The sequence below is a fragment of the Panthera tigris genome, chromosome B2 (assembly GCF_018350195.1).
Source record: "Panthera tigris isolate Pti1 chromosome B2, P.tigris_Pti1_mat1.1, whole genome shotgun sequence".
NCBI classification, from domain to species: domain Eukaryota; kingdom Metazoa; phylum Chordata; class Mammalia; order Carnivora; family Felidae; genus Panthera; species Panthera tigris.
Window position 1 is genome coordinate 128454451 of NC_056664.1, and position 20497 is coordinate 128474947.

Genomic DNA, 20497 nt, shown 5'->3' on the forward strand with positions numbered 1-20497 from the left:
CTGTCATTTATGGGCACCATTACAGTTCCATAATCCTTTTCCCTCCAGGTGACCTGTGTCGCTTTTGTCACCAACAAATTGCCCACCATTTGGCTATCTAGGGGTTGGCCAAAAGTGCAGCAAGGTGTTGGTAATGACACAAGACTACAGCAGTACAATCCCCATGGTGGTGGAGCCTTCCCAGAATGCATTACAGAGGTGCGGTGAAAGGGAAGAAGGCAAATTTAATCAAAAACTTTGTGCTGCGACGCACATCTCACTTCAAATAGCTTCAAAAGACATCTTGGAAATACTTTTAAATAGGCACATAACAAAATACTATCATTTTCCTTTCTTTGTGTGGTTTTTATGTGTGTGTGTGGGGGGGGGGATGATCTTTCTATAAACCCAATGCCTCTCAACTGGATGAAATATATGGTCCCTTAAATTACAGGCAAATGTCAGTAGCCACTTGACTACTGCTCCTAAAACTGATTTGATGTGTTTTAGTTTCTTCTTCCAAAAGAACTACTTACTCTACATTTCATAACTATCGCCAGTGTTTGTAAATGTTACACTTCTTTACCTTCATGATGTTTGGAAGTTAAGACAGTGTATTTGGCACCAGAAGCCTGAAAAACATCTGCCCAGTAGCTCGCATTAAAAAACCGTGCTGTAAATAGTGGTCCAAAATCCTCATATTTGAAATCAGGACGGTAATTATCTTCCATAAACTTCACATACATCGGTATCTTTTTCTCTTGCCAATACCACCTAAAGGAAGGAGGAGAGAACACATAAATAGCATACGCATAAACCCAGCTCCCTTTACGGATTCCCCCTTACTCGAGTGTTACCCAGATTCTTTCTCCCTTCCCCATCAGTTTGACTTTGCCTTAAAGAAAGCTTATGAAAACTTTCTGCATTTTTCACCTGCCCCTCTGTGAAATCCCCTCGGCTCATAAATTAGAACATTCTAGACAACCCGGCCACCTATTTGCTCTTAATTCTTCATTATTTATTTATTTATTTATTTATTTATAGACAGGAAGCAGGATTTATTGGTGGGCATGAATGGGAAAGGGCAGTGCTGAGGTTCTCATGAGTGCAGAGCCTGCCATTTGTCCAAGGGGCCACGATTAGGGATGTATTTGACCCCACAGCCATCTGGGATGAGCCGCTTTTCAGCCACCATGTCTTCAAATTTGTCCGCATTAAACTTAGTAAGAAACGCTGGTTAGATGCCACGAAGTAGGTGGCAATGCCTTAACCGTATGCGTGTTGTCAGGCCCGAGGGCCTCTTCCATCCTTGTCAAGGGGAGTGCTAACCTTCTCTCCTTTCATACAACACTTAATTCTTCATTTTTAAATCACAAGGTGTAGTCTGTACCTGTAGATAGTTAGTCCTTTGCAACACAAGTGCCAGCCTTCAAGAGGAAGACCACATGCCTAAAACATGAATCTTTTGTATTCACCAGCAAAGAACAAGTGGGGGAGTTGGCAACGGTAAAATTAAGAAGATGCTATTATTTTAATATATTGACTCAGCCTTTAAGGATTCCTTGTATGCATTCATTCTGAGCAAGGCCTTCCTGCCTTTGGACAAGGTTGTGTGAAGCAATGCCTGGCTGCCATCCGGTGACATGAAGGGACAAGTCAACAGGCTGAGGACCACAGAAATAGGTTTGTTCTTTGATTGTATCAATGAGACAACTGCCTCTAAGTTTCTCATTATTTGGTGTAATGAGCCCCTATTATTACATCATATATTTGGGGTTTCTGTACCTTGAAGTGAAAGCTTCCTAACTGATCCATGATGAATTTTTGCTTTTTTTTTTAATTTTTGCCTTTTAAATTGAACTATAAACGACAAACTGGGACAGTCAGAAAGTTGAACATAGATAAGAGATTTCTACTTTCTCCCAGCACTGTTTAATTTGAGCCTGCATTCTCTACTATAGTCTCGAGTTACTTTTCAAATTTCATACTAATAGAGGTGAAAAGAGGCACTTACTGTAAAGAGTCCATCATTTATATCTGGATTTGAATTGCCATTAAGGACAGTCAGATATATTCATCTCTACCATTGACTGTCCCGAGTCAAATTGGAGGGCAGAGCAGAGGTTTAGAGGGAACACAAAGGGAAACCATAGGTAATTAAAGAATCTTCTACAGGCTTAATGTACTTCCAGACCATCCGAAATATATTCTAGTTAGGTTTCTTTTTTTTGTTTTTAATGTTTATTCATTTTTGAGACAGAGCACAAGCGGGGGAGGGACAGGGAGAGAGGGAGACACAGAACCTGAAACCTGAGCCGTCAGCACAGAGCCTGACACAGGGCTCGAACTCACACACCATGAGATCATGACCTGAGCTGAAGTTGGTCCTTTAACCGACTGAGCCATCCAGGTGCCCCACATTCTGGTTAGTTTTATATGAGCAGTATCTTTATTCTTCTAAGTCAAAACAAACAATTCTGTGTGTGTTTGTAGAAAATGAAAAGTTAACCACTGCAAAGAGCAATATGACTCAAAACTAGGTATTTTTGGTAGAGCATCAAACCCTCTTCCAGCACCAGATATATATTTACCAAACACTCCTGGGTGAACAAAATGATAAAGTATAAATTATTACATCTTAATATGAGAGGAAGAAAATCGGTTAGTTTATACTAATCTGAAACATTTCAGAAATAAACTCAAAATGTCTTACAGCACAAAACTTACAAAGATATATAATATCCTGAAGTAAATGTATCTGGTAATACACAATATGGGGAAAAGGAGTCCCTTGTGTTACCAGCAGATTTCAAAAGAGTATATGAATAGCACTCTGTAGCTTACAATGTTCTTTTACATCAATCGGCCTAACTTAATAAGAAAGGTTACTGCTTGGGGCTCCTGGTGGCTCAGTCGGTTAAGCCTCTGGCTCTTGATTTCAGCTCAGGTTATGATCTCAGGGTTCATGAGATCAAGCCCCAAGCTGGACTCCGCACTTGCAGGGGGGAGGCTGCTTGGGATTCTGTCTCTCTTTCTCTCTCTGTCTCTCTCTGCTCTCCGTCTCTCTCTAAGTACACGGAGTAGCACTTAATGCATACTTGTTGAAGTCCTTCAATGAACCGGGGTTCTAATTATTGAGCATTATGAAAAAGCAGCAAAGGAAAAGACTAATAAATAAATAAATAATAGAAGAAAGAAATAAACTGGGGCGCCTGGGTGGCTTGGTCGGTTAAGCGTCCGACTTCGGCTCAGGTCATGATCTCACAGTCCGTGGGTTCGAGCCCCGCGTCGGGCTCTGTGCTGACCACTCAGAGCCTGGAGCCTGTTTCAGATTCTGTGTCTCCCTCTCTCTCTGACCCTCCCCCGTTCATGCTCTGTCTCTCTCTGTCTCAAAAATAAATAAACGTTAAAAAAAAAAAAAAAAGAAAGAAAAAAAAAATAGAAAGAAAAAAACTTAAAAAGTCAAGCTCTTTGTTGAAAGTGGTACAATGTTAATATAATATATAGTTTATACTCTACTGTACTACATACTGTATATATTAAATTTGATGCATACTAGGTATACAGTATAAAATAGAGGTAAATACTCATTTATTCTCTTATGGAATACATTATATATGTGTGCAGCACTTTATGTGTATGTATTTGACAACACTTCTATCTTGAAGAACTTAACACCGAAGTACTTACTCAGGAAAGGTATGTGAAACAGTTCAAAGTTGTAAGAGACGACATGCACATTTTTACATAGATCTCAAGGTAAAATCTAAAGAGCAATTTTTTTTGTGCAGCACTTTTTACAGAATAGTCTATTAATAATAAGGGAGTTTTTTTAGGGTAACATTCTGGAACTTTTTTTTTTAATTCCTAGAGCCACACAGGGTAACATTTTAACATTAAAGGGCCAGTGCCTGTCCGAATGAACGTAACTTTCACATACGCACAATGTGTGTTTTAACCGTGCTGTAGGGCAGAACCGTGTTGGGACCTCGAGTGGGTCTCCACCGACACCACTTTAGGCCCAAGACCCACACAACTGCACGAGGATCTGCCGCTTGAGCGGCTCGGCGGTTAGAACGTGATCATTAGGGCTGGGGCCCTGCGACCGCCGAGAAGCCGAGCGGCCGGCGCTGCCCGACGACTCCCGCGGCGGCACGGAGGAAAAGTCCACGTTAGTCCAAGTAGACACAGCGAATTACACAGTCAACACCCGGAAGTGCCGCTGCAACGGCGGCGGGCGAAGGGGACCCGGGACCAGGCAAGCAGGCAGGGGCCGCGGGCTGGGCGGCGGCTGCAGGCCGGGGGCCGAAGGCGGAGTCGGGGCCGACGGAGGGGGGCGCGCTCACCAGAACCACTCGCTCCCGAAACTGGGCACGGAGAACACCCCCCAGTGGACGAAGATGCCGAACTTGGCCTGGTCGAACCAGGCGGGCAGCGGCCGGGCGTCCAGGGACTTCCAGGTGGGGTCGAAGCGCGGCGCGCGGTAGGCGGCGCGGGGTGCGGGCGGCAACAGCAACAGCAGGAGCAGCGGGAGCGCCAGCCCGAGCGCGGGGAGCGCGGGAGGCGCCGGGGGGCGCATGTCCGCGCGCCGCCCTCCGCCCCGTCGGCCGCTCTGCGTGCTCGTTCTTCCGCGGCTCCCGCTAAGTAAGCGCGGCCTCTGTCACCTGACCTCGCTGTCTGGAAGAAGGCGCCCTCCCCACTAGGCGTGGGAGTGGCTGCGGTCCCGGGCGGTCCGCACACCCCAGGAGGGCTGCATCGCTCCAGTGCGAAACTCACGTGGCCAGAAGTAGCCCTCAGCCGGCCCCGAGGCTGCTTAGCTAAGGCTCCTTGGGGGGCAAAGGAGTCAAGCTCAGGGACCTGTGGGATCGCCTATTTGCTGGAAAAGCTCAACCCCCACGGACTTTCCGTGACCGTCCCTGTGGAACCCTGCACGCGGAGGCCGAGGCAGGAGCCTCGACAGGGTCATCCAGTGCCTTCCAGGTCCAACCACCAGAAACAGTCCGGATCATTCTCAGCCTCTGATCCACCCCCCAAACTTCTGAGTGTGTTACGGCTGTGGCTGTCAACCTGGCGCCTGTGTCATGTGAAATCCCAACAGTTTCCAGTTCAGTTAGGGGCCCCAGAATTTGCATTTCTAACCCAGTCCTAGATGTTACTGATGTTGCTGGCCCGGATCACCAAATTTTGGGAACCACTGCATCCGAGAACAAGGCTCCAGTGGCATGAACGTTTAAGAAATCTGCAGGCTTGGGAAAAGCAGCCCAAAACTTGGAATGATTAATCAAGGGACAACATCACAAGGGATAACATCTTCCTTCCGTAAATGATTTTAGAATAAAACCAGAATCCTTTCTCCTCCTACCCCTCTTAACCATGAATGGGCCAGTTCAAAGGTCATCTCCTCCCAGCTTTCTGTCACCACCTCCCCTCCCAAATGTTTTACTACTTCCTGTGTGTTAACGTCTTACTCCAACCACTACTATAGGATTCCGTTGATCATTTTGTAATTAGGAGGACACAGATATTCCCCATTAGGCCGTGAGCTTCCAGAGGATGGGTGTGGCAACCATTTCTGTAGTCCTTGAATTTAAAGCAAAGCCTGGGGGCACCTGGGGCGATCAGTGGATTAAGCCTCCAACTTCAGCTCAGGTCACAATCTCATGTGTTAGAGCCCCACATCCGGCTCTGTGCTGACAGCTCAGAGCCTGGAGCCTGCTTCAGATTCTGTCTCCCTCTCTCTGCCCCTCCCCCCAAAAATAAATAAACATTAAAATAAATAAATAAATAAATAAATAAATAAATAAATAAATAAATAAATAAAATAAAGCAACGCCTGGCATGGAGCAGCCTTAACGCATACTTCTTGAGGTCCTTCAATGAACTGGGGTTCTAATTATTGAGCATTATGAAAAAACAGAGAAGGAAATGATACTAACCTATCTCTGCAAAGACACGGGAGCAGCACCCCAGGGAAAAGGGCAGTGAGCCTCTTGGTGCCGTGTTAATGGCTCCCCAGGATCACAGCTTCCCCATGAGGGCCCCCAGTCTTCCCAGGGTGAAGGGCTCCTGGAAGAGAGGGTTCAGGGAACCTGCTGCATATGCACTACCAGTTACAATAACCTCAGTTAGTGATAAAGTAGGGTGATAATTTCTATTATTCTAGGGGCAGAGGGCAGACTTCCTCAAGATGGGCCACTGTGGCCCGAAGATTATTCTGAGTTGAAGGCAATAGAGACCCTAGGGGACTCGAGAGAAACTTTTGCCCCTCCCTAAACTACATAATTGGGGATCTTTCTCAGAATAAGGGTTATTAGCTGAGATAAACGTTATCTGAGTGACCCATCTGTCTGGCAGGTCAGACTTCTAATTACCAAACAGATGCTTCTTACTGCCCTGTGAAGAAGTGCGCTTCTTTCCTCTAAAGTCCCAGACCACTGCCCCCTTCTCCTTGGTACAGAATGACATATATGCTTAATTTCGCCTGACTCTGGAATTTCCGTGTCTGTGTGGATTCTCCATACAAACACTATTAAACTCAGTTTTCTGCTATTAACCTGTCTGTCAATCTGCTCCTTGGTCCAGTTAGACGCACCTTGAGGGGACAGGAATTCTTGCTCCCTGACCTCTGGCATAGTCAGTAGGACACTTTAACTCGCTGGGCATAGCTCACCCTGATACTGCTGCAGCTGAGGGACCCTGGGGCATCTGACATAGAGCCAGCAGAAGGTAAGATTTCTTACCGTGTCAGCCTCCCAGAACCTCTATCTATGGAGGGCAATGGAGCAAGATGGTCAGAGTCCTTTTTCGAAGTCTAGATTAGCAGGAGAAAATATTTGTGGAACCAGTCTCTTGGGTCTGGCGACTCTTTGGTTAAATTTGCTAGAATACTGTTTGGTTACTGGTCCACTTCCTCCCAGAGATGGTCTTTGTTTTCCTTTGTTGTGTCTTTTATCTTGCTTGTCATCTGTTGCTAAGGGACATCTTGGAAGTTAAAGCTGCAAAATTAGTGGGCATAGATTGAACACTTAAAAGCTGTTAGAGCACTCGCCACCTCAAGAAGACTCCCGTGGTAGGATATATTGGCCACAGAATGACACTAGATCTATATTGACACTAGATCACCCGCCAACTTCAAGAAAACTTCCATCCAATGAGGTCCATGATAAAGCAACATATAATCCCAACCATGTGGCATATCCCTCCTAGGTATTAGTTTGGATCCAAGGTATTAGTTTGGATCCAAGGCTTAGCTAAAGCTGTTAGACTTTTCCATTAGTCTTGTTCTATGTCCTGAGAGCTTGGCTTTGTGACCAGCAAGAATATTCTCTTTGGTCTCTGCTATCTGGAGAGTGTACTTACCCACAGGTACTTACCAGGGTGTACCTTCATGGCTAGTTGAATAGACTGGGGATCCAAGAATATCTCTCTCTCTCTCTCTCTCTCTCTCTCTCTCTCTCTCTGGCTGTGCCAGCTCTTAGGGGTGTTTATCATAAGAGATTCTAGCTCATAGGAACTTTTGTCGCCTCAACCTTTGTTGCTTGGTAGTGCTAGAAAGTCTCATTCTACAAGCATCTGTATGGTTGTTGTAGACTCTGGGTCTAAAGTTCTCTCTTGTCCAGCAAGAGAGTGGGCACAGAATTAAAATGCAAGAGATGGCTAATGTCTGGGAAAAGACAAGAGCCCTGTATAAGGGTCCTTGCTCCATATTTATTAAGATCAGAAGGCTTACAAACGTGATGGGCATGTACAAAGAGACAATGAATCTGTGAACATTAACTCGTGGGCATGAGGGAAAGGGGGTTTTGAAGATATATGGTGTTAGGGGTTTGGGTCAATATAAACCAAAATCCTGGCACCGGGCAGATGGATGTTAACAGCAGACATGAGGCTCCACTTCTGTGCATCTTAGCCAGCCTGAGGGATAAGACAGATAAAGCCTGTAACTGCAGGGGTGCCCGGGTGGCTCAGTCGGTTGAGCGTCCGACTTCGGCTCAGGTCATGATCTCACAGTCCGTGAGTTCAAGCCCCACGTCGGGCTCTGGGCTGACAGCTCAGAGCCTGGAGCCTGCTTCGGATTCTGTGTCTCCCTCTCTCTCTGCCCCTCCCCAACTCATGCTCTGTCTCTCTCTGTCTCAGAAATAAATAAACATTAAAAAAAAAAAAAAAAGCCTGTAACTGCAGGGTCACCAAGGCATCTTTCTTTTGCTAATTAGCTCCACTCTGGGCAGCTTCACCCTGCAGTGACCTATAGCCCTATTTACCTGTTTTACCTAATTTGGCCCTTCGTTCCTGTGAAAGCAGCTTTCTTCTATAGCACTAAATTGGAGGGCGTTTTCTACCTGAATACCTAATCTTGCTTACCTCATATACCTTTGTATTGGGGCCTTTACCCCCGCTTCTATCCTGGGGGCCTTTGCCCCCCCATCCACTCTATCCTTATTTGCCTAATCTTGTTCACCCAAGTTTGGGTGTGAGCATCCTATGACTTTGTGATTCTTTATGCCTTGTTAACCCATCAGTGCAGGCTCAAGGAATTCCTAAACTTATTCCCCACATACGGTGTCACAGATTAATGGGTCTGAGGCTGGAGGCATCTCACATTTTCGTGGGAGACCAAAGACACCATTTTCAGTAGATCATCCTCACTGCCTATGCAGTGAAGGCCTTTGCTTTCTTAAAATAAACTTTTGGATCATGAGGCCCTCTTTGGACACCTCTTGCATATCTTGTTTAGCCATTAAGAGCCTCATTGGTTTGAGTTGCTATTAATAGATGCTATTTGCCAATGGCTGGCTGATGGATCATTTAAATTGGCACTCTCTCTCTCTCTCTCTCTATATATATATATGATTTTTTATACATATCACCTGCCTATTTTAACTTCCTTTTCCTATAAAATTTACAAAGATTACTCTTGCCTAATCTCTAGATTCTAAGTATATAAGTTGCTCACATAAATGTTGAAAGCCAGAAAATAACTTTAACAAAAGCATCCAAGACTGGCAATAAGGCTTGCTTTGCTCTTACCTTCCAGGATTCTATAATCAGGCTCTGCCTGCTTTAGACATTCCTACACGATGTCAGTTACCAGTGTATCCTAGACCCCCCGACCCCACCACCATGAAAAAAATCTGTGTCTCCTGGACTGCAGCAGATCTTTTAAATTATAAAGCCATCTTACCTCTACTTTCAAAAGATCACACCAAATTAGAGACTAATTAGAGAGATTATTTTACTATATTCACAACCTTCCCTTCACTGAGGAAATAGACGACCAAAATTTCTCCAAGGTCCTCCTAAACATGGTCTGCAATATTCAGGGGCTATTAGAAGCCAAGGTTAAATTGTGTGCCCAGAAAAAAAGGCTTTTGTTAAAAATGCTTTATACAGATTTTACAGAGGCATAAATATTTTGGTTCCCATTGTAGTTAAAATTCTCCCTGATATAAAGAAGCAAATTCAGTTAAAAAAAGATGGGCCAATCCCTTGATAGTCAGGCTGTAATCCAGGTCTTTGGGGAATTAGGAACAGCTGTCTTTATTTTACAACTCTATAAAACCAGAAATACAACTCTAGAAACAAGTTAAAGCCCACCTATCTTTACCAATCTCAAACCTTGCCTATTCTTCTCAAAACGTTTGTGGATATTATAAAAGATGAGGATATTGGAACAAAATTGTTCTGTACTTTAAGTCGTTTTTTGTTTTTTGTTGTTGTTGTTGTTTTAATTTTTTTTAATGTTTATTTATTTATTTTTTTGAGACAGAGAGAGACAGAGCATGAATGGGGGAGGGTCAGAGAGAGGGAGACACAGAATCAGAAACAGGCTCCAGGCTCTGAGCTGTCAGCACAGAGCCCGACGCGGGGCTCAAACTCACAGACTGTGAGATCATGACCTGAGCTGAAGTCGGCTGCTTAACCGACTGAGCCACCCAGGCGCCCCAAAATTGTTCTGTACTTTAAAAAACAAAAAAAGTAAATTTTAAATAACAATTACCTAGAAACTCAAGAAAAAAGTTTTTACATTCTTTCTCTGTCCCTTGAAATGATAATTCGTTATCATGTCTTTGAAATGTAAATACAGCCCACAATCTCTTGAGACTGAAGAAAAAAAAACAGAGAAAAGTATCTTAAAATTGGGCCTGCAATGTCTTCTCCACAAATATTAGTAGAAACAAAATTAAGATCTTGTATACATCTTGTCTGTGTATTGTGTGTGTGTGTGTGTGTCCACGTATGCTGTAAACATACGTAAAAAACGTGAGATATTTTTTCTACCTCTGGATGGTATTGCTAAAATTAATTTGTAAAACAGCTTTATTTAGTTGGTTTGAAGGCACACACTTGTAAGGATTGAGCATTCTAAAACTCAGAAAGATAGAAACTAACCCAAATGTCTTTCGAGTTCACATGATCCGTGAAAATATTCAATATTAAAGCTAATTTAAGGTTGTTGGTTTAATTAAAATAGACATATCTTTAGAGTTATCAGCATTAAATATAAAAGTTTTATTCTGCTCTTGTTTATTAAAAGTCACATAAGTTCAGGGCACCTGGGTGACTCAGTGGGTTAAGGGTCCAACTCTTGGTTTCTGCCTAGGTCATGATCTCATGGTTTGTGAGATCAGCCCCGAGTCAGGCACCTCGCTGACAGCATGTAGCCTACTTAGCATTCCCTCTCTCCTTCTCTCTCTCTGTCCCTCCCTGACGTGCATGCATGCACACACACTCTCTCTCAACATAAACTTTTTTTTTTTAAAGTCACATAAGTTCATAGTATCTCTGTTGCAAAATTTGTCCAAAAAACAAAACAAAACAAAACAATATAATGGTTGACTTTGTCTAATGCCTCATGAAGTTTCATAGGTGGTCTAAACATAGTTGCAAGTAAATTAAAAATGTAAAAAAGATAAAATAATGAATATATGTTTATCTATTTTTGTCTTATAAAGAAACTAAAGACAAATTTGAGTCTGTTAGTAAATGTGTTTTATGCTTTATTGAAAGATTGTACTGGGGCACGTGAGCCTTGTGTCGGGCCCTGCATTGATAGTCTGGAGCCTGCTTGGGATTCCCTCTCTCCCTCTCTCTTTCCCCCTCCCCAGCTCACATGCACACGTGCTCTTTCTCTCTCTCTCTCTAAATAATCAACATTAAAAAAAAGATGGTTCTATAAAAACGTTTCTAAAAATTATGAAATGTATTAATAAATTTGTCAATCTAAAGAATTCTGCTCACAGTTCACAGTTGCTTATTACATAGTTTTCACTAGCTATTAAGGTTGCTAAGCATTAAGAATTCTAATAAATGTAATTATGACTACTAGAAATAATAAGGGAAACAACTCTATGCAAGAAAAGTAAGATACATGTTTTTGGTAAGAAAAAGTATGAGGAATAAAAATATATATTTGTTGAGGGGGAAAAAATAGTTTTGTCCTAAAGTAAGGCTGGTTATTTTAAAGAGGGAAAATTTAGGACAAAATCTAAATGTATTTAAAAAAATTTTTGTAGGTTTATGGAGAAAGAATCTTTGGAAAGAAATGTGTGCTCAGTACTGGCTAAGATTAGGATAATTCAAGGGAACCTGGGTGACTAGTCGGTTAAGCATCTCTTTTTTTTTTTTAATCTTTATTTATTTTTGAGAGACAGGGCATGAGCGGGCGAGGGGCAGATAGAGAGGGAGACACAGAATCTGAAGCAGGCTCCAGGCTCTGAGCTGTCAACAGAGCCCAATGTGGGGCTAGAACCCATGAACGACAAATTCATGACCTGAGTTAAAGTCTGACGCTTAAAGGACTGTACCACCCAGGCACCCCAAGCATCTGACTCTTGATTTATACTCAGGATTCTGTCTGCCCTCCCCCACAACCACCTCCCTACTCCAAAATAAGTAAATAAACTTAAAAAAAAGATTAGGATAATTTAAGTGAGTAAATGAGTTTTAACATCAAAAGTACACTGGTACAAAGTTTTGTTTTCTCTTTGTTATATGTACAGAGTTTTCTTGAACCACTGGTCTGCTCTTCATAAAAAATTGTAAACAAAAGTTTTTCTTTACCATTTAAGGATTTTTTTTTAGGCAGACAGTGATTCTACATTTGCCAAAATAATTCCTATATTTATTAGCTCTTTGATTACTTAGTTTTTTTCTTTAAATCCTTTCATATATATAATATTTTATTTATTTATTTAATGTTTTATTTATTTTTGAGAGATAGAAACAGAGTGTGAGCAGGGGAGGGGCAGAAAGAGAGGGAGACACAGAATCTGAGGCAGGCTCCAGCCTCCGAGCTGTCAGCACAGAGCCCGACGCAGGACTTGAACTCATGGAGCTGTGAGACCATGACCTGAGCCGAAGCTGGATGCTCAACCGACTGAGCCACCCAGGTGCTCCTGCTCTTTGATTACTTAAGAATATTAGCCTTAATATTAAAGGAACTAAATTTTGCTCACAACTATGTGACCTTTGCCTTTGAAATCTTTCCTTGTCACTTTGGTTAAATAGATAATTAAATATTGTTTCATAATGATCCGTAATCCCATTTAATCAAATGTTCAAACCTTTTGATATTTTTTTATATATATGTCCCAAAATCAAATTCTAACATGGAGTCTGTTAACCACAATCTAGCTGAAACTTTCCAGCGAGCCCCTGGAACATTCCAAAAAAAAATTTTTATGAGAAATTAAACTAATGAGACTTATTTGGTATGTTAAATTACATGGGAAATATTGTCAAATACGTGATATTAAACTCTCTTTTATAATATTCATATAGATATGTTATTAAAATAAGTTTCAAAAAATTATATGAAACATCTAGAAATCTGATGTCCTGCTTGTGTTATTATCTTGAAGTGCTGTATGTCACAAAAATAACCAAATTTCCTTGTCAACTGCATCGTAATGAACTCTAATGAGATCTTTAACCATGGCCATTTTTAAGTCTTCTATCATTTACAGTTATACTTTCACTAAGATGCCTTTGTAAGTTTCCTGCAAATGTGCTTCATCTTCAGTGAGACTCGTGAAAAAGCAAAACAAAACCTTTGCATACAGGTTTCTGATAATCTTAGATCATAAAACTGAACTAGGTAAAAATTTCCAGAACTAGTAGAAAAACCGGATTCAATCAGAACAAGAATTAATAACATGGGGCGGGGGAGGGGCAAATAAATTGAGGCAGATAATCTTACTTTTTATGACTTCTTATTTGAAACATTGCTGACATTTTTTAAAGTGTTTTTGTTTTTTCCAGATTTAAGAAAAAATTTCATCTTAAGCTAACTGATTTACAGCAATTAGATAAAATATACCTTTGTGGACAAATGGAAACATTTATCTTTTCTCTCTACCTGAACCCTCCAGAATTCAGAAACTCTCAGTGAGTATTCTTATATTTTTGTGGCAATCTATTTATTTACATAAGTCCAGTTAAGAATTTGTTCTCTTTATGACAGGACACAATTGGAAACACTGGTTATATTACCAGGGCTTTGACTGGAATGTTCTATTTGAGAAAGACATGCATAGACTCAGATCTGACCAGACAACTTTAGGTAGCTAATGTTGACTTTATGGAGCCAATAAAGCCTCTTGGAAATATCAGCCTGATACTTTGCTTACAGAGTTCCCAGCAGCCTTACCAAGTGAGTAGAGATCACTTCCAGGCAGGAGCAGGAATCCCATGTTTGGCGGACCTTAAGTAGAGAGGAATTCAGGGGCGCCTGGGTGGCTGGCTCAGTCAGTTAAGTGTCTGACTTCGGCTCAGGTCTTGATCTTGCAGTTCATGGATTTGAGCCCCGCATCGGGCTCTGTGCTGACAACTCAGAGCCTGGAGCCTGCTTCAGATTCTGTGTCTCCTTCTGTCTCTGCCCCTCCTCCACTTGCGCTCTGTCTCTGTCTCTGTCTCTCTCTCTCTCAAAAATAAATAAGAACATTAAAAACCAATTTTTTTTTTTAAAGAAGAGAGGAATTCATCCCCATTCAAAGATCTTACGACAAGATCTGATAGCAAGTGTTTGGCTTGGCTTCTAGTTTCAAGAGTCTATTAAAAGTTCAATCTAGAGATCTAATGAAAAGTTCCAGCAAAGCAGGCTTTTATTATTTTTTTTTTTATTTGAGAGAGAGAGAGAGAGAGAGAGTATGCAAGCAGGGGAGACAGAGAGAGAGAGAATCTTAAGCAGGCATCACATTCAACATGGAGCCCAACCCCACAACCCCCAGGATCATGACTTGAGCCAAGAGTCAGGCACTCAACCGACTGAGCCACCCAGATGCTCCAGGCAAAGCAGGTTTTAAACAGTCTGTATGGTCAACCATTATTCTTGCTGCATGTATGTAAGGAATCAGGCCAAGTTCTTTCTTAAAACTAAAATTATTTTGCAAACAAATTATTGATAATTTGACTATTTTGGTGAAAAATGATAAAAATGATTATAGAGAAAAAAGTGTTTCAAAAACACATCCTTGTAGATATTCCATTTTAATACTACTCAGTATAAACTAGACTAGAAATCCTAGATTTCTTCTAGTGTCCTCCAGTGGCTGGCTACAACTCTCCAAACTAGCGTTCGGCTTTTTTTCCCACCTTTCTGACTTGGAATCATTTGAAAACTAAAACTGCCCTTTTCCCAAAAGCCCTACAAACTAAATATAAATGACATGATGTAAACTTCCGAGAAATTGCCATAACGGCTCATGAATAGACAATCTTCATGCCTGTTGCTCAAAGAACATTAGAGACATTTGATCTACAAACCAGCTCTGTCGGATTGCCAGCACCTGCCCTCACTCTATCTGAAGATCCTTGAATCTGACACTTACAAGCTTCCTCCACTGGTTCCCCTAACAACTCAGAAACTGGCTTAACAGTTGATCCAGCCATTAGCCGGTGTTTTTCTTTTGTTTCCATAGAAATGCCTCTTACTTAACATGTGATTATTGAACCATAGGCCTAACTTTGAGAATACACCTGAAATGAGTTTGACCAAACTAACCTACTGCCAGGACTAGCAGACTAGTCCAATGCGATGAAACAACCTACCGGCTCAAATTTTAATGTGTGAAACTTTAGGGAAGTTACAGTTCAGAAACCGTAGAGGCCGCAGCCAGGTGGCCCCAAGATGAATCACTGTGGCATGAAGATTATTCTGAGCTGAAGGCAACTGAGATCCTGCAGGCTCAAGATGCACTTTTGCCCCTCCCTTAACTGCCTAGAAAAATCTAAATTGAGGGGCTGCTGTGCTCCGCTGAGCCTATGTCTCTGAGCTGTCTGCTGCAATGAGCTTCCTCAAAAGTTTACCGCATCCCTGGGGTGCCAGGGGGGGCTCAGTCAGTCTGTTGAGCATCTGACTTCGGCTCAGGTCATGATCTCACCGTTGGTGAGTTGGAGCCCCGCGCTGGGCTCTGTGCAGACAGCTCAGAGCCTGAAACCTGCTTCAGATTCTGTCTCTCCCTCACTCTCTCTGCCCCTCCCCTGCTCATGCTCTGTCTCTCTCCCCCTCAAAAATAAATAACATTAAAAACATTTTTTTTTTTTTTCAGTTTACTGAAGCCCCGGTCAGCAGAGGGGCTCCAGCAGCAATAGTCAGATTCCTCAGGCTGGGGAAGGGCCTCTGCATTAGCACCCCTGACAACTTAGGTGGCTCTGATTAGGATTCTCACTGGAATACTCCACCGTTAGTGTGCATGTGGTATCCAGGGACCTAAAAGTCTATCCACCATGAGCATTTGTATGTTACAGTGAATGCCAAATTGGGAGAAGAATCAAAAGAATCTGTTGCTGATGAAGAAGAAGACAGTGATGAGGACACTGAACCTATCGCTGAATTTAGATTTGTGCCTCATGATAAACCGGGTTGGAGGCAGCGTTCACTGCAATGTGTGAATGCCAGGCTTCGTGTCCAGATCCTGAGGATGAAGATTCAGGTGATTATGAGGAAGAATATAATGTAGAAGCACATGAGCAAGGGCAGGGGACATCCCTACATTTTATATCTATGAAGGAGGATTATCCCAGGAGCACCCGGTGGCTCAGTCAGTTGGGCATCCGACTTCGGCTCAGGTCATGATCTCACAGTTTGTGAGTTTGAGCCCCAAGTTGGGCTCTGTGCTGACAGTTCAGAGCCTGGAGCCTGCTTCAGATTCTGTGTCTCTCCCTCTCTCTGCTCCTGCTCATGCTCTGTCTCTCTCTATCTCTCAATAATAAATAAATATGTGTTAAAAAAAAAAAAAAGATTATCCCATATAACAGCAGAAGGCCAAGCTACATTGGAGAGATTAGAAGGAAGTCTTTCTCAGTCTGTGCAGCCCATATAACATGGCTGGAGCATGGACAGAAGATTCAATAAGAGATTATAAAGATGGGATGGAGGTAGATACTACACCAACAGTTGTTGGCCTGTTTGGAGATGCAAATACTCATCACTGAAAATGATTTATGCTGCTTTGGAATTGTCATAAATATAGAAGAAAACTTGGTGCCTCTTCCACTGTGGAGTGGATGTTGATGAAAGTCTTTTTCCTTCTCTAAAACTTACCTGAACCCGTCCTTTTTTTTTTTTGAAACAGACCATACTGAGACAACAAGTTGTCACCAGCAGAAGAAACTATGACCTTTATTTTAAAAGGTGCATTAGTTTAACCAAGAGGGTATTTGTAGATTTCCATTTGCCACCCTCCCCCCCCAAACTTTCTGTATATGGGGACCCTCTGTTCAGGCCTGCAGTTCCTGCCTTCACTATATGCATCTTCTGTAAGCTTGCAGGTGGATGTGATGACAGCACGCAGGGTGCTTGAAGGTACAGGAACACTGGAGGAAAAGGGGAGGGGCTGAGTCTAAATTCTACCCCTTGAGGGGCTAAAAATACCTAAGACACCCTTTAAAATGAAAGAGATCTCCGAGAAATCCTGGCATTTGCTCATTCTCCACAGGGGCAAGTGTCTTTTTTACTAACTTGGGACCAAGATTAATTCACTCACATATCTTTAGGGAGCCTGTTGGGAAACATCCTAGCTACACATATAACTACTAACACAAGTACTTCTGACTAGTTTTACTCCTTCCACCATGTTTCACCAATCTGTTCCTTTATAACCTCTTGGGTTATATCCTTGAATTTCTAATGTCTTGGGTCAGTTTCTGTAACAGAACAAGTGAAATCAAGATGAAGTCCTCAAAGTACTTCAGATGATAACTGTTTTTTATCTTTGTAATCATTTAACAAAAAAAAATTTAGGTTTTCTCCCCCCCCCAAAAAAAAATCTAAATTGGGGATCTTGTTCAGAATAAGAGTTATTACCAGAGATACATGTTATCTGAGTGACCCATCTGTGTGGCAAGGCAAACATCTAATTTCCAAACCTTTGTTCTTCTTATTGGCCTGTGAATTGCCCTCTGCGCTTTTGAATCCCTAGGTCCCTCTCCCATTCCTTTGCTTAGGGTGGCATGTACCTCATTTTACCTTTCTGTCTTTGAATCTCTCGTGTGTAGGTTCCTGTACATACAAAATTAAGTTAGATTTTCTCCAGTTAATATGTCTCCTGTCAATTTCACTCTTAAACCAGCCAGAAGAAACTTCAAAGGGTGAAGGAAAAATTTTTCTTGTCAACTGTGTTGGCAAGGGAGCTCTCTTGCTCAACTACAGACCACAACAGTTAAAACCAGAAATAGACAAGACCACTTAACTCATGCTCTAACTGAAACCCATTGTGTTTATTTCTCACCACACTTTCTTGAGGCATTGAAGACGTTTTCCAACCACCACACCAGAAAAGCCCTGATAGCAATGGAATGCCTAGAAGACTATATCCATAATAATGGACTGAACACATACTGAGCCTCACCCATGATCACTGAACTCTCTGCCTGACCTCTTGCCTGTCCCCCCACCCCAACCTCTTCTTATAATACTCTAGGTGTCCCTCTTGCCCATAGAGAGGTCAGTTGTTAAGGCTTGAGCCTGTCACAGCTGACGACACCCAAAATAAATTTCTTCCTTTCTCTTTTCCAAACCCTTGTCTCTTGAGTTAGTGGCTGCTCTTGTGATGAGTGTATCCAAGTTTTCTGGGCAGCAGTGTTGGCAAACCCAGCAGGGAGCTATGCTTTCGATTTGCCCAGCCTTCTGGGGAGTCCCCAGTGGAGCAGTTGGCTCCAGTAGCATGCTGGGCTTCTCGAGCTTTCCTGAGTTAGAAGCTGTGATAGCAAAGGGACAGTAGACATAGCTACGGTGACAATGCAGCCATGGGGCTGTTTTCTCACTAAACATCGTTTGCCCATACTAACCCCACATTTTGAAAGTGTCCGTCTTCCAAACAAATTTCTTTTATCATGTCATAAACTATTTACATTTCCATGTATTTCAGTTAAAGAATGCTAATGAGATCTTCTGATCCGCAGAAATGTCACTTGGGTCATAGATTGTTTCATTTGAAGGCAAAGACTTTTTTTTTTTTTTTTTTTTTTTTTTTTTTTTTTTAGTTAATGAGTACAACCTTATCATAAAAGTACAATTTCTGGAGGCACCTGGGTGGCTCAGTTGGTTAAGCGTCTGACTCTTGATTTTGGCTCAGGTCATGATCTTCGGGTCTGTGGGTTCAAGCTCTGCATCGGGCTCTGGGCTGACATCTCAGAGCCTGCTTGGCTTTCTCTCTCTCTGTCTCTGTCTCTGTCTCTCTCTCTGTGTGTCTCTCTCAAAATAAATAAACTAAAAAAAAATTTTTTAAGTACAAATTCTGTAGGAAATACTGAAAATGGATGAAAGGCCTTTCTTAGTGCCCTTGGAGGACATGTAAGAATCCTAGGATAGCAGGTGGGTAAACTTTGATACAGGATTTGGAATAAATAGGAAATAGATTTATTTGGAAATGAAAAGGGAGAAGAGATTCTACTCAAACTATACTTGTTAAATGACTGAAGAGCGAAATCTCTGAAATATTTGGGAACACGATCACTCAAGGAGAGAACTGCATGGAGTAGATTGCATTTTACATTTTATAAGATAATGCTTTACAAAGCTACAGTCTTTTGCACTTAAAGCTACTGCTAATTGAGCAATAGAATACACCTGCACTAAGGCTTGTTAAAAGGAAACAGATCCCAAATGGAGTGATTTATGTTAAACTCCACTGAGACTTAATATCTAACTTAACTTCAGTTTCTGCTTCTCCAGGGAGTGGAGTTAAACCAGTCAGTCTGGAATTTTTTGTTCAGCCAGCGAAGTCATCTTCCTCCCGCTTCTCCCCCTAGGGAAGGTGACCTCGCCTGAAACCATCCTTTCTTTTCTTTTGCTAATAACTTCCTTGTCCCACCCTCTTTTCTGCAGAACTACTGTATACAACTCCTCAGACTTTTCTAGGTGGGACGTTGCTGAATTCAGGAATCATTGAATAAAGCCAATGCGATCTTCAAATGTACTCAGATGAATTTTTATTATTTAACAGGCTTAAACTATGTATTTAAAGGTTTCAATAGAGGATCCAGATAACTGAGAAACAACAGATTCTTCAGGGGCACATGGCTTGTTTGTAAGTACCTTGGGTCTCGATGGGGAACCGTGTCAAGGAGTCCTGATCACATCCTGTTTGCCTGAGGTCACCTTGATGTGCCAAAGTAGAAGGACAAAGTCTTTGTCCCTGTAGCAACAGATGTGTGTCACTGTGGAGTCACGACAGCCAGCCCCCATATGTTGGGCAGCGGCAGGGACACAGGGGCTTACGATGGTCACTGCTCCTGATTTCCCAGGTGGGAGAAGGCAGGAGGCCAGCCCCGGACAACTTCTTTGTTGCTGCCAGAGGAAGTAGTCATGCTCTCGGTATCCTCCGGGGTAGCATTAGTTGCTGAGGGCGAGGCTGATGTCTGAGTCTCGAGGGACGATCTGGATCTCCATGTGGGAGCTGGGTGACTGCCACCAGCCAGACTCAGCAGTTCCCAGAAGTCTTTTTGCACTAAAACTGCGGTAGGTGACTGATGTCAGCCTCCTATGACCATCTCAAGTGACCTCAAGGAGAAACCAAAACCAAGAACCAGAAAACCAGTTAAGTGGAGGCATACAGGCAATATTTTTGAACAGATAGGATAGAAACAATTCATTAAGATGACCTAGGGGTTTTCAGGTGTCTGAGTGAAAATCAGTAACCTTAATATTTATAACCAAACAAATTATATTTTGTCATGTCATTTGGAGAACTGTTTGCAAGCTTGTATACCCCTTCCGCTTTCACATACAATTCCCTGTAAGCAAACGAACTTCAGTGCTGTTCTTCAGGACAATCTGAAAGACAGTCTCCGGGGCTACCCAGCTATCGTCCTCAGGAGGACAATGAATAAAGCATTTACTAACCTACTTTGAGGTTGGCTTTTTTTTTTTTTTTTTCTTTTCACTGACACTTCCAGAGTGGACAGTGGAAGAAGTGAAACTTTTGCCTCACAGCTAACATCAACACAGTCTTTCTTGGGAAATGCAGAAGAAAAGCTTTCGGAACAAACAACCCACTTCATTCTTTATATGGTAAAT

The 20497-nt window shown here is 42.3% G+C and overlaps 1 protein-coding gene, 1 non-coding gene and 1 pseudogene across 2 annotated transcripts in view; 1 reads left to right on the forward strand and 2 right to left on the reverse strand.

Moving 5' to 3' along the window:
- FUCA2 (alpha-L-fucosidase 2) overlaps window positions 1–4648 on the reverse strand; it is a 19441-nt gene extending 14793 nt beyond the window's left edge. Inside the window, exons 1-2 of the mRNA XM_042987247.1 lie at window positions 4326–4648; window positions 566–753 (exon numbers count right to left, since the gene is read on the reverse strand). Coding sequence (XP_042843181.1) covers window positions 566–753; window positions 4326–4558 — 421 coding nt within the window. The 5' untranslated portion in view covers window positions 4559–4648. The remainder of the gene's footprint in view (window positions 1–565; window positions 754–4325) is intronic.
- Window positions 1205–1330, reverse strand: LOC122238965. Its single transcript, XR_006218102.1, has one exon. It is a non-coding gene; the product is annotated as a U6atac minor spliceosomal RNA (small nuclear RNA).
- LOC122238863 lies at window positions 4557–16413 on the forward strand (annotated as a pseudogene).
- Window positions 16414–20497: the final 4084 nt, after the last annotated feature.